Raw genomic sequence first — 14,747 nt, 5'->3', positions numbered from 1 at the left:
GAGCGAGACAAGTAACAGGGCTGACACTAAAATGTGTCCTCTGGCTCCCCTTCTGCAGAGGGGAAAGGGATCCCGATGGGTGTGCAGCAAGAGGGGGCAGCACAGCCAGACCCTCAGAGCCTCCAGGGGCTCTTCGCTTGTTTATTCAACAGCTGCAACAAGAGAGCCAGGGAGGGCTGCAGAGCTTGGTCAGGTACAACTGGGGCTCACTTCAACCAGGAGGTATGGAGAGAATGCAAATCTGATTCTGTGCAGTGAAAGTTTTGAATTTTCCTTGAAAGACAAGCAGATGGTGTGTTCAAGAGCCCTTCATTATCCTTCTTCCCCTTGGCTTTTGGGGTTGCAAATCACTCTTCGAGTTTTAAGTTCCTGCTGCTTTTTTAAACTGAATGAGAAAATTCCACGTGAGAAACATTAATTTGGAAGCAAGTAACTGGCTGTGGGGAGAGGAAGGAGGGATTAACCCCTTCCTCTGCTACATTTATATATATAGATTTGTATGTTTCTAACTAGCAAGCAACACAGAGACCCCAAACCTTTTTTTTCTGTTTTGCATGATTTTGCATTGATATTTAATTATCTGTGAGAGAGAAGCATTTCCACATTAGGAAAGACATGATGCCTCTGTACAAGCAGAACTTGTGCTGCCCATGTTTAAGATTTAGAATGTGCAAAATCCATTTACATTTATTATTAATTATTGATTTATAATTGAGTTTGCATCTAAATTTCTATGTCAAGCAGCACTAACACATATAACTCTTAAGAAAAAAGAATGGCACTTCAGTGTCACATTTACCTATGTACCTTTACGGACATCTAAGTATAAAGAGGAGAAAACCCATGAGCCACTAAAACAAACCAGCTTCTCTTTATGAAATATAATGTGTAATTATAAAAAGTAAAAGCACACAGCTGAGCTGTTCCATTAAAAAAATCATCTTCCCACAGGACCTCAGCTTTGTTTTAAATAAAGAACAGGCATTTATATTCTGATTAGAGATTTGCAAATACCAAGAGCAGTCACAAAAAAAGAATAATGAATAGCTTTTACAGACATTATCTGCATTTCTTTGAAAGAAAATTCATTAGTTTTTGCTTCTGAGAAGCACATTTGCATTCCCCAACATCACTTCATTTAAATTAATCCAGTCCCATCTTCCTGAAAATGAAAATGTATCCCCACAACTGTCAACACCTAAAAGTGCTGGAATCTTCTTAAAAATGAAATTTGTATATATTTTCCCCTTCCCCACCAGTAATAAGAAGTAGTTTCAATGTGGGGTACCAGCCCCTTGTTGTACTGCAATAAATGGGGTATTTGCATAAGGAATTAGCTTCCAAGAATTACATATGAATTACCGGTCACTGTCACTTGCTATTGTAACTTCACAGTAACTGATCAGGTGTTAAGTACCTGCTTACCTAATTGCTTCTGAAACTACCTTGGCCCTTCTTTAAGCATCAGGTAAATTGAGGATTTACTAACAAAAGAAAGGTGCTACTATTGTGTTTCCCACAGCTTGCATAAAATGCTATTCCACAAATTAGAAATAGCCTCTTTTAAAGCTACAGCAAACAAGTGGTTCAGAACAGCTTCTCGTATTATTTTGTTGCATATTTGAGGTAGCTGTATGAAAACGAAGACCTTATTTTCACGGAACGGGTAAGTTAGTTACCAAAGTTTGTGCTGAGCAGCCCCTGAAAATAAGTGAATCCCCCAAATACCATTATTTTTCTTGATTACAAAGTCTTTACTTTTATGACTAATAGTAAGGATCAATGGCAAATGCCTTTGCTCTTTCCAATGGGCTAACAGGAGAGTTAAGGGATCTAATATTATGGCCAGCTAAGAAGGAACATCCACCAAACTGTCACTTGTGAGGCACTTATTTTTTTAACTGATGAATAAAGGCATTAAGATCTACTTTCTGCACCCAAGTGACTGACAACTCAGCCATCTGAATAAAAGAACAATTCACCACAGAAAATAATATGATGGTTATGGCGTAAATCCTGAATTCAGGAAAAGGAAACAGCACAAATTCCTTAAAAGGGAAAAAGGTTTCACCCCATCTGTGCTAAAAGGTGGGAGATGGGTTTTACAGCAAGCAGAGCTATGAACTGCAGGTTCTAGCACCAATATTTTGCTCTTGGATAAGCAATTAAACACATGCTTAGTTTAAAGCATCCAAATGCTTACAGTGACTTCAATTAGTCTATTAGTATTATTTAACATTTTCCTAATGTTATTTATCTTTGTAATTAAATAACTAAGATAAGGGATGTAGACAATGGCAGCGATCCTGTCTTACATCTCTGGAAGGGCATATTCATGAGATGAAAGACGAGCTATCAGATTAATATCTTGCTGAGATACAGCATACGGTGCAGCATGAATGTTTGGGAACCTGGGTGTTTTAAACACTTCTGTAAAACTGTCTTAACAGATCATTAGCACTATTCAAAAAAATGTATTTTCCTTTCCTTTTCCAGATACAAAACTACTGCTCTCTTAAGTTAGCTCCTTGAGATCAACATTGAAGACCAAGACAGATTTTGTAAATTCAGAATGGTAAACCTGACAAAGACTAATGAACAATCCTAAAATTCTGCGGATGTAACACAGGAAACTTTCTTCTAGGGTGCTCTGATCATAAAAGACTTCCAGATAAAAATCAAAACACAGAACTGCCCCTGGAAGGTAGCCTTTTTCCGGACATACTGAAAAACATAATACCTTTTATTGCATATATTACCTTATATGTATATATAATACCTACATGTATACATAATTACATATATTATGTAACTACAGCATAACTAGGCATAACCTTGTGACATGCAATATGCAGCCACAGCACAGAGGTCTGCATTGCGGTGAGCACTTGACAGCCAAGCACCTCCTTGTAGTGTCACATCAGGCAGGGCAGCCTTATGAAGCAATCCTGAGCAGAGGCAGCAAAGGCACTGGCAAACATGGAGCAGCTCACACGTGGATGAAAGGTCACCTCTCAAGTAAAGACATAGACATTTAAGTAACGTTTCTGTCTGGGCATGCAAGCGCAACCAGAAATCACCACAACTTGCGAGTGAGACTCAGAAAGGTCTCTTGATGTCATATAAAAAGCTCTTTCACAATCAAATGAATGGTGGCCTTGGAGCCAGATAAGGTTTTGAGCCCCACTCCCGCTACTGGCAGGCTGGTCCAGAACCGTGTCACCAATAGTTAAAGAAACGTAAAGCTTTACCATGAATGCATTCACAACCATTTTATGCATCCATTACACTTCTGCAGGGCCCTGTTGGCATGACCGGCTCTTCTTCCTCCTCAGTGTTTTATTCTTGATATATTTACAAGGTGTAAGCATACGCCATCTCAGCTTTTGTCCTGGTAGGCAAAGAGCCTCGTTAGTGAGAACTCCTTTCTCTTAACATCCTGTTGGTTCTCCTCTGCATCCTGCCCAGTTTATTTTACATTTCTTTAACAGAAGTGATCAGAACTGCTCCTGCTCTCCACAGATTTTGCAGCCTTTACTGATACTTGTCATCAATTGAGAATACCTTCCTAGGAATACATCATTTTATACTTTCTCCTTCTCTGCTCCTACCAATTTACAAGCCTCCAAAGGATAGCAAACACAATTCTGTGTGAATAGGGAATTCTCCCAAGAATATTCCCCAGCTTCCCATAGCAGCCAGCCTTTCTGTTCTTTGTATTACAGGGAACTGGAGGTACATTGTTATGGAGATTAATCATGCTCATATAAAGCTGCATTCAGAAGGGGTAAAGGCAAAACCATCAACGTTTGCGACCAATTACCCCCCCCCAAAAATGTCGAAGGATTAGCAGTCATTAGTGCTTACTTCTATCACTGCATATAACCATACACTACAATAAGGTACAAAACCATTCTACAAATTACAACTTTTTATGACCTCTGCACAACGAAGCCCACATTTCAGGAAGATACTGAACAAAACGTCAAGAACAGATTTTGGATCTGGTGGGAAGGGTTGTTTGTTTCCAAGGGTTTGAGGGGGGCGGAAGTTGTTTTTAAGAGAAGCATACCTAATAAATATGAATAGATCTTCCTTCTTCAAGGAAGTTAAATCTTCAGAATAGCACAATTATGAGATAAGATGAACCAGTTACATCAAGTTTACTTGTTCCAATGGGTATATTCATAACGATCTGACCCTTTCTTTAACACATTTAGAAACAAACAAAAATAGTACCGTCAACAACTTTGCTTATTTACACTAACAGTAAGGACGGCTCACGATAAACTAGCAATGGCCAGCAGGCAGGTGGCAAAGACAAAACAGACAAGCTTCCACTACCATCCCCCTTATCCCCTCGGCAGCAGAAGGAACACCAAATCTCTCCTCCATTTTCTCTCTCCAAACTCTTCCTTCTGCCCATGGAAGCAACTAAATCCAGCTTTGCCAACATTTCTGAGAATAATTTAGGGATAGATTGAGAACCAGCCATATTGATGCTGACTTATGCAACTTCTTTGAGGACAGTAAACCAGTGATGACCAAAGAAAACAAGGGGCTTTTAGAAACTAGTCAAGTGCCACAGCAAGTCTTAGACCCTGCTTTCAAATAATGCATTACATTTTATGTCCTGAAACAAGTCCTTTTATTCTGTATTTTCTCAGATTTAAGGCTTTGCCTATAAACTGTATTTCCAGACTTCCTAGCTCAAAAGTTTCCAACTGTAGAGACTATGCATTACAGTTGTAAAGATCACACATGTAAAAGAATGGACACCAACCATCAGTAGTGCAAGACCCTTCCGGGGCAGGTTTTTGTGAATATGGGATTGGTGGACTACTTGAATCTGACATGTCTTCATCCTCCTCTTCATCTTCCATTTCATTAACAGTTTGGTTGGCAGAAAAGTCCAAGTTTCCATTTTGTGAATAGCGATGTACTAACTCTTTATCCAACTCTTCTACCTTTGGCTTCACATCTGAGCAAGAATAAAAAATAAAACAAACTTTTCAACAGTACTTGCATTTAGGTCCTTTTAAAATAAGCAGCATGCCATTCTTTCTCCTTAATGAGACCCAAGATTCAGATTTTGTGTCACACAATGAACTGCTGTGTGGCTTTTTATTGTTTTAATGAAACATATCCCACCCTTTTCTCACACAGAAAAACAACAATTGAAATGTGCCATACTTTCGTGGTTACCTTCCGGCAAGAAAGGAGGCTGGTCAGGATCCAGGTACAGCTGTGAGAAGATTGGCCGTGGGACAACACTGCTACATCTCAGAGAAGCTTCTATAGAGTTATGAAGAGCTTCTTCAAAACGGGCAGATTTTAGTTGCCCTGCATATGAATTCCCCATGATCTAAAAACGCAAAGAAAACATCTGATAAGGGGGTGGGAAAATGCATATGCAGACCATTTACAATGAAGACTGAGGTCTTACTAACATCCACCATGACAGCGATATAAAGTTAGTAAGAAAGTATGCTATGAAAATAACACCTCTAACTAGTACTACATGTTCATATTTCTCTCTCAATCTGGTAGACTGTGTCCTCTTGTTTCAATAACAGCTTTTAGCACATTTCCAAAACGCTGCTTTGTGTCTTCTGCATACAAGGCCTCTCAACAGCCTCAAGAACCTGCCTGGTGTAGAATTTAATGAAGGGCAGCTAAAATCATTATTACCGTATTTTTTAAGATTTTCAGAGTAGACTACAGAAGGGTATGTAACACAGAAAATTAAAAATGTCAGGTTTGGCCTCATCACTAGTTGTCTAACTGTGTTAACATAATTTTACTTGTCAGTATGCCATCATTTGCAGAGAAATAATACATAGGGACATACAATAACTTGAATTTTTGCTCTTGCTAATATTAACTGAAATTATGCAAAAGGTAAGTTCTCTGTCTTTTCAGGGTCTTTACCTCTTATCTTCAATGTAACACTATGATTTACATGTAGTCTGATCCATATAATTCAAATTGTCTAATCATACTCTTACAACAGAAGAGGTAAGTAAAAAAAGAGAAACATAAATAACATCCAAACCATACACACCAAATGCTGTGAAATGTTTTTATTTTAAACTATCCTTTACACCATACAATCATTTAAATATCTGCTTTGACAGTTAACATTTGTGTTTATAACAATGATGAATTTATGAACTTTATGAAATATTCAAGGACAAACAGACCATTACTTCTCCTTGGGTGACATTATACAGCTCACAGCCTGTTATATTTGTGCTCCCCGCATTAGGATACAGACTCTCAAATGTAAACATTTAGTAGCAGGATGGCCATGGAAGTTTTACAATGAGCTGAGGGAGACACACTGAAACATGAAATTTTCCACTTTGCTGGATCATTATACCATATGAATTTGTCCCACAGAAACAGCAATCTAACATTTTCCAATATTCTGAATACAAGACTGCATTTTTGGAGAATTTTTATTTCAACAGAGATAACTTTTCCCCAGTTAAATCAATAGATAGAAAAGTACAAAACCTTACAACGTTATCTTTGTACTTCCCTTCACTAGATGTCACCTAGCCCTATAACCAGGAAGAGACCTTGGCCAAGAAGATAAGTTGGCATTTAGAAAACCTACAATTCCACTCCTGCTTTATCACTGGGTTGCTCAAGGTCCTCAGGGGCACCTGCAGAAGACCAATAATGATGACAGCCACTTACAGCAGCATTTGAGATCTGCTGGTATAGACAAATATCTAGGAGCTAAGTATTACTACACTACTGGAATACATAGGCATGAAGTTTATCTAATTACTCACCTCCAACCTGGGAGAGAAGCTCAGTTCAGTTAGAGACTTTATACAACTTTGGGCTAAGAACTCCACATCTCTGACTTAGACCCGCTTTTAATAAATTTTGGGGCAACAGCATTTCCCTACCCCAACCAGAGACAATATAAACACAATTTCTTAAAGTGACACATTCAGATATTTCAGCAATAAAATATTTAAGACAAGTAGATTTTCTTTTTCATTCTGTAAGTTATCATTAAATTTGGAATGGCAGGGAGTGTGTACAAACATAAAACTACAAAGTGAGGGAAAAAGTTACGCTGAAGCATCTTGAAGGTTGTAGTACACTAAACCCCGTCAGGTGCCTTTGAACAAAGAATTGGTAAAAAACAGGTAAGTGACTGAAATCCTGGCTTTACTGAAATCAGTGATATTTCCATAAATGTCAGTGAAATCATGGCAAACTATTACATCATTAAATTGCATACTGTAAAATTTCATTTCTGTGCTGTAGAATTTTATGTCAGGTACGATGTGCTTAGGGTAGGATTTCAGGAATGTATTCAAATGAAAAGACTTTAGTTAAAATACCATAATAAAAATGAATCAATCTTTAAGAATCAGAATATTTGCAATTCCCACAGCACATCATCTGTCTGAGGTCTGCTCATCCTCCATGTTTTCTACAATCTACATGTTGTATACAATCTATGCCAACTATTTTCATTTTGACGGGAAACTATTAATAAAATATAGCATGCACACAGCAAAAATGCTGGCGAGCCAAGCCTGTTTAATTTGCCTCCCTGGAATCTATACAGAGAGACTTGCTTGTGGATGGCGATTCTCATGGATTTACCTGAGAAGGCTGCTTAACATTAGGAGGACATTTCCAGCTTGTCAAGAGAAAACAAGATTGCAGTTGGAAACACCAAGTAAAGGAAAGCTTAGGAACCACAGTGTGTGTGAGCACTGGTCTCTGCAGCATGGAAGGGGAGCAGGAGGAAGGCTTGTCGGGGACGCGTTTGTGCAAGACGGGGCAGGCGGAGGTACCAGAGGGCAGAGTGGCCAGGGGTCCTGTGGGCTGGGAGCCCCGGAGACCAGCGCCAGGGAGCCAGCACTGGGCAGCTGATTTCCTAACACCGCCCGAGGCCATTAGGACAGCTGGGCCTCATTTGGAGTTCAAGGGAGCTGGGGGGGGGAGAGCAGGGGCGGGAGGAGCAGGAGGCTCTCCCTCTGCAGGGGGGAGGCGCTGGCGAGACCCTCTGACAGTGAGCTGCTGGCTGCTTGGGCTTGTGCCATCCTGATCCAGCCTGCCCAAAAGCCAGGAGCACCAATTCAAGGTATTAATGCCTTAGCGTTTCTGCTTTTGATTCTACCCCTAAACACCTAGTGCAGTTAGGAAGCGCTTCGTTTTCCTCCTGCCAGTGTAAATGGGAGGCAGCTCACATGCGTGAGCGCACCGCAGCAGCGGCAGAGGAGGCTGCAGGAGCATAGCGTGCGTTGAACGTGCGCATGTGTGCGGAGCGGGGCTGAGCAGGCAGCAAAGAGTCTGGAGGAAAAATAAGTTGGTGGAATTTGAAGGGAAAGAAAAAAGAAGAAAAAAACATTTCTGTTGTTAAGACATGTACCTGCCATATCTGCATTTAAATGTGACCAAAACCAATGATTTAATGTAACTAAATTAACGCTCATTGTTAAAAAAAGTTATCCAAATAACATGTCTATCCTACATTCCGATATGAGGCCATTTGGTAAAAATAAAACAAACAAAAAAACCCCTGTTGCTTTCTAGAGTGAAATTAAGCGTCCCCTAAAATTCTGCACATCTGATGTAGCGTCAGTGAGCTCAGGGGGATGTGGGAAAGACGGACCCAGGCTGAGTGCAATTGAGAATGCCTGACACAGTGCCTGAGAGAAAAGGGAGCTGGACTTGACTGAGGAGTTCCTTCCCAGTCTCACAGGCCTGTTTTCCTCCTGTCAACACTGATACCTCAGTGCTCACCCTCACACCCACCGACCTGTATCCAGCCATACTGCACCGACTACGCCGGAGCCTACTTGGGTGTACTGAGAGGTTTCTAATGGGCAGGAGGTTTGCTTTGGGGGTGAATAATTCTTTCCATATCGACATGCACACTAATTGCAGCTAGCTCAGCAGATTCCCAGCAACGAGCAATTTGCACATCTGTAATACAGTATTCCAAACCTCACCTTTCCTTTTACCTGCACCACTGGATACCAGTGTAATTCATAAGTTGCCTACTTCTCTTAGGAACTTTTTGAGTTCTGTTTTGGATTGGACTCTGCAGGATGTTAGTATGTGCATTATGCAGAGTATATACGTATATTAAGATTTGCTGCTATACATTCTCCTCCCCTGCCACCCTGCCAAGGCAGAAGGTTCAATTTGACAACAGCCACTCTCTAGGCTTCCCTGCTTTACCTCACCAACTTTGCCACTCTACTCAGACAGACAATTTTTATTTCATGTCCTTAAAACTTACTATAAAGAGACCAAAAGACACAATTAAAATGTAATAATTTCAAAATGAAATGTGCAGCAAAACATGAAATAAGAGGAGAAAAATTCAGATCACCTGCACCTCCAGGCTCTATCACTCTCAGGGTATTTCTCTGCAAAGATCCAGATACTAAGGCATCATGATTATACCCAACACATCTCCACTGCTGTTATGCTTCTTCAAAGCAGATTTCCTAAGCCTACTTCAAGTCTTCTTTGCAGTGGCCCATCACTGAACTGGAGGATTAACTGTGAGATTTGCTGGAGTTTGCGAGCTGCCTTAACAACAGAGCTGGAAGGCAGCCCTCACATCTCAATCTGGGTCCTTACAAAGAGGCATGAGCAAGGCAATCATGAAATTCCACTAACCTGACCACAGGTGAGTAAGTATTAATGCTATAGTTTTTAATAAAAAAGTAAATATGGGCATCCATTACAGAAAACAAAACTACAACTAACTGGAGCTTCCAATCAAGGCAGACAGAAATGGAAGTAATATAAAGAAAATTTCAAAGATGATTGAGTTCAGCTCCGCATCACTTAACTGTGCAGTGAAGGACCCAGGGAAATTCTGATGACTCTTTCAACCCCGGAAGCTGAACTTGCAAGAAAGTCTTGTCAGTTCAATCAAATAATCTTGTCCTATGCTGTCATCCAGGTTTCAAAAGATCTGTGCAGAAACATGACACTGGATGTTCAAGAAGAACCAGAGCCCAGCTTCTTTACAGCTCCAGAAGACTTGCAGTGTTTAAGTACAGAAAACACTACCCACTTTTAGTTAGAAAAATAGGTGACTATGGTCCTTCACATACCAACAAAAAGTAACCTCTGGAAAGTGGATTGTTACCCAATAGCTCTTTGGAGTAGAACTGCACATTGAGTTGAAGGCTCTGCTAGTAAAAATATAATCAGATCATTCAGTACACCAGATACCACATATTTGGCCTCCAGGTGGGTCATGACCCCAGAGACTTTAAAGGAGAGGAACTGAACTGGAGGATGAGGGAGGGGGTGAGTGTTGTTGTTATGGCTTAAAGCAATTTCACAATTACCTGATAGCGAATGATGAATCTGATGCAAACACCCTCCATTAAGTCGGCTCTATCAAGTCCTTACTTTGTGTTTAACCTAATGATGTAATTGTGTTCTCCAAAACACATAATCTGGCTTCTGATCTGGCCTAACCCCACAGGAAAAGTTTCTCTTCAAAGGAAAAGAAAGCAAGTTCCTTCACAAAGGCACTGCCAGGCCCAGCACAGTTGCTGTATCTCAGAAGGTTATCTTAGTCAAAGAGAGACCAGGCATCTATTTATGCTGTAGAATTGTTTGGGAACGGGTTGTTTCAGGTACAGCTAGCATTTTCTATTATTTACATCATTCTTATTGATGTTCTGGGAGTACTACTTTTTCCCATTAGAGCATCATTAGGATGTATCACGAATGTGCATACAGCAGAAAGGATGACAGTTAACAACAACAACAACAAATATATATGCTAATTAAAAGTGTAGATTTTGAAGTCAAAAGTATATACCCAGCATTAACTGTAGCATTCAGTGGGGAAAGACTTATGTGTGAGGCAATACAAGAGTGCAAGGCAGAGTAGTCTCATTAACAGACCCCTTATCTCATAACCTTTGCAAGATCCTTTTTTCCCCCCACAGGCCTTTCAAGATCCTGAGACCCTCACCCTGCTTTTGTTTTGGTTAGGGATATTCAAACTCAACTGTAAAAGAGTTTACAATCTTATAGAGCAAGTAACAGACAAATAATTCGTTCACAAACTCTTTCAGGAAAAATGAATGATTAGTTTGTATTGACTCTGTTTACAGTGGAGTTTCCTTTCACTTTTAATTTTATTTTGAAGAAAATATTGATAGTATCCAATACCATTAGTACTACAATTAGTAGTATCTGTACTTGGAGTAGTGCATCAGATTACCCAATAAATTTGGACATTTGTCCAGATAAATTTGGACAATTCCTTGGACAGAGACAGACAAATGGATACACAACAGAGCTACATGCAGGATGGTGGAACAGGGCAGCTGTGAAACAAACGTGAAACAAAAAGCAAATCACAAGTGGTGCTAGTATGGACACTGCTACGCCCTTACTGCTCCATCCCCTCCACCCCAAGACTATCCCCATAGTCTTCAGGCACAGTTCACAAAACAATAAACATACTAAAGGTAAAATTCACACCTGAATTCAGGATGGTGTTAGTAAGTTGAACTTACACGCATGAAGCCGTCAACTTCAAATCACCCCCAAATACAGCAAAAATTAAGTCTGAATTGTGTTTTTAAAAATTCAGTGATTTGGGAGTTTACACTCCAACAGTGATGTAACACCGAGGCTCAAAAAGGAAAACCACCAAGAAATAGAAACTGAAACTCAATCTCATCTCTTTTACTTAAAATTTGAAATGTCTCTTTAGTTCTTTTTAACAGTATTATTTACTCAGCTGTACACATAAAGAGGAATTTACAACTGCAATCAAACATAGAATATATTGCGAAGTGCAATGTTACAGAAGTCAATGCAAGTTAAGCTCAAGACAAGATTTACAAAATTGTAGTTCAGTAATTTTAAGTTATAAGTTCAGCACTTGCATTTATTGCCTAACATCTTGCATTTTTCTTCATCTTTCAAATGTTCTGATAAAACTCTCCCAGAATCTTTAGATGTAATCTTTTATAAGTCTCAAGTTTTACAATACTGTTTCAGAGTTAAGTCTGTGTAGTTAGAATCGAACTACATAAACCCAACAACAATCAGTTCTTCTTATCCCCAAACTGGAGGCGGAAGTAATTTTGCAAAATTTCTGCACATGAAGCTTTGTGACGAGAACTGTACAGACCTTGCACTGGCTTTACTTTTCTCCAGGTTATGGCTCCCACTCAGAAAAGAAATGTCGCATTCCAGGTAGGCTGAACTCCTACGGCATAGCGAGAGAAAAATTGGTGCAGTCGGTGCACTGGGGATGCTCAACCCATTCCTCTAGTGAAGACCGAGATGATTTAAGGATTAAGGATGTGCCAAATTTCATTTGATGCCATTTCCTCAGATGCAACAAGCAGATGAAAGAAAACATCTCACTACTTAATTTATGTGAATTCACCTACAGTGACTACACAATAGCAAAAATTATGGAGGACTAGTTTCTGTGAATAAAGGATGCTATGCTAGAAGCATTTAAGGCAATATATGCCTACCTGAATATGGAAAACTACATGAAAAAGTACTATAAAGAGACTTCAACACTAATGGAGCAAAACAGTAGCTGATAACCATTTGGCGGGGTACTTGGAATCACGGAACATCTTTTGACATCTGTTGTAAATGCACGGCTTTTGTGCAAAGACTGTCTTATGCACGCAAATGCTCATATACAAATAGGCACTACATGTTCTGTTAGCACTTGCATGTACTCATACATTTTTACTGTGTCTTTTGCACTCTCATCCACCCACACACATCTGTTCACACAACCCTCTCCTCACCCCCAAGCTTTTGCAAATATACCATTTTCCTAATTATTCCTCCTCTGCCTTCCTACGGTGGAAAAAGGAACTTAATTAGAAACCATAAATAAACCAGATTTTGTGTTTATAATATTAAAAAAAAAATATCCTTTTTAGTCTTCTCCCATTGCATCCCCTGGTGTTTCATGGAAGGGTTGATGATACAGGGTTGTGGAAAATGACTGGAAGTCAGATGACAACAAATTTGACCATAAAGGCTATAAAAGAGTAGAAGAGTTAATAAAAATTTAGTTGTCAGTAATAAAAAAAGAAATGTTCAGTAGTATACAACTGAGAATGAGAAGATTATATAGTGGAGTATGAACCTTACATCAATAGGTCTATATCCTTCATAATATAGAAGCTTTCAGGAGTTAATTATGTTGATCTAACCTATTCTGACTGCAAGGTCTTTAGAGCCCTTTTAAATGATGTTATGAAATTAGCAGATAAGTTACCGTGAAGATTTTCTAGGGTTTTTAAAATTAATTTGCAGGAGATGGAGCAAATCCTTTTATGCTACTGGGATCTTTCACAATGTACATAGGGAATGGAACATTACTATGGACCTTCAGTAGAAGAGGTACTTTTTCTCTTTTCTTTCAACAGAAAAGCCTTCAGGTGAAAAAAAAGGTTATCACCCTACAAACCTACCTTTTGAAGTTTTGGTAATGTTAAAAGACTTCATTATTTTAAAAGGAGTATGTGCTCACACTTGGATGCTCACACACTCATTGCAGAGGCAGCACAGATAAATCACTAAGGAGCGCTTTTGAAAATCTCAGCCTGCTTCCTTAAAATAAGCATGCTCATACATAGCTTTCCCCATTTATGTTCTCTCCACTAAATCAATAGGACTATTAACCACATTGTTAATGCCCGTGCAATACAACCAAATCAGTAATGGTGCTTGATCCCAGCTCTAGGATCAAGGCATATTTTTGCTGTGTAATTTTGATTTTGCAGTCAATTGCAGACATGAATTACGATTTTTTCTCCTAACAACTTAGTGTGTTAGCACAAGTAGAATATTTACATGTTTGAATCCTTTCAGCTACCACCGCTAATAACACAGCAGATAAAACTAATGTAGTATCTAAGTAATTGATGTAACAACTATTTAAATAACTGTAACTGCATGTAGCATTTTGCTGTTTACTGAAATGTTTTTCCGAGCCCGAATTTGTTCCCCAAATCATGTATGCAAAATTGGTACCTGTTCCCAAACCTAACAGATTTTTATTGAAACATTGTTATTTCTATATACTTTTCATATACCTAAGTGTACAGTCATTCACTGACAATACCTATTCTGCTAGTAATACACAGATCTTATTGTATGTTATTAGCTAACAACTATATTTAGTAATTACTAATTAAAACAACTATTCAGAACTATTAGAGACATAAAATGTGTTTACGTAGTTTAAAATAATCTATAATGTAAACTGTATCTTCTCAAATGCATCAGTTAATTAATTTAAAGCTGTAAAGCTGAAGATTTAATGTTTATTTCAATGGAACACTGTCTAATATCACACCATTTTAAAAAAATTGTATGTGGGCTTCTTTAATTTCCATGACTGGGAAGCTCAGTGAACAGTCTTTTTATTTTTACATCTTTCTAAATATGAAACACAAGTCCATATTTGTCAACAATTTTAATGCTGATAACTATCACCAATTACTTACTGTCGTGAACTATGTATTTTTTTCCCGAGGGGTTGCTTCTATCCTGAGAAAGTGAAAGTTACCAGTGTTTCAAAAGAGCCACATAATGACATAAAAAGGAGCATTAATAATGGCATCTCAACTTGCGCTACTCGTGAAAACGAAAGGGATGATGATCTATTAAGCATATGTGGCCTGGTTACATAGAAGCTGAGCACTACACCTACAATCCCAAGCATCCTTTGAATG

The 14,747-nt window shown here is 38.9% G+C and overlaps 1 protein-coding gene across 1 annotated transcript in view; it reads right to left on the bottom strand.

The window, feature by feature from the left end:
• GREB1L (growth regulation by estrogen in breast cancer-like) overlaps positions 1-5,362 on the bottom strand; it is a 62,526-nt gene extending 57,164 nt beyond the window's left edge. The window contains exons 1-2 of the mRNA XM_009572904.1: positions 5,206-5,362; positions 4,784-4,981 (exon numbers count right to left, since the gene is read on the bottom strand). Coding sequence (XP_009571199.1) covers positions 4,784-4,981; positions 5,206-5,362 — 355 coding nt within the window. The remainder of the gene's footprint in view (positions 1-4,783; positions 4,982-5,205) is intronic.
• Positions 5,363-14,747: the final 9,385 nt, after the last annotated feature.

Source organism: Fulmarus glacialis, unplaced genomic scaffold (genome assembly GCF_000690835.1).
Source record: "Fulmarus glacialis isolate BGI_N327 unplaced genomic scaffold, ASM69083v1 scaffold9842, whole genome shotgun sequence".
In the NCBI taxonomy this organism is placed as follows: domain Eukaryota; kingdom Metazoa; phylum Chordata; class Aves; order Procellariiformes; family Procellariidae; genus Fulmarus; species Fulmarus glacialis.
Note: the sequence above shows the minus strand (reverse complement) of the source record. Positions and strands in the feature narration are given on the sequence as shown.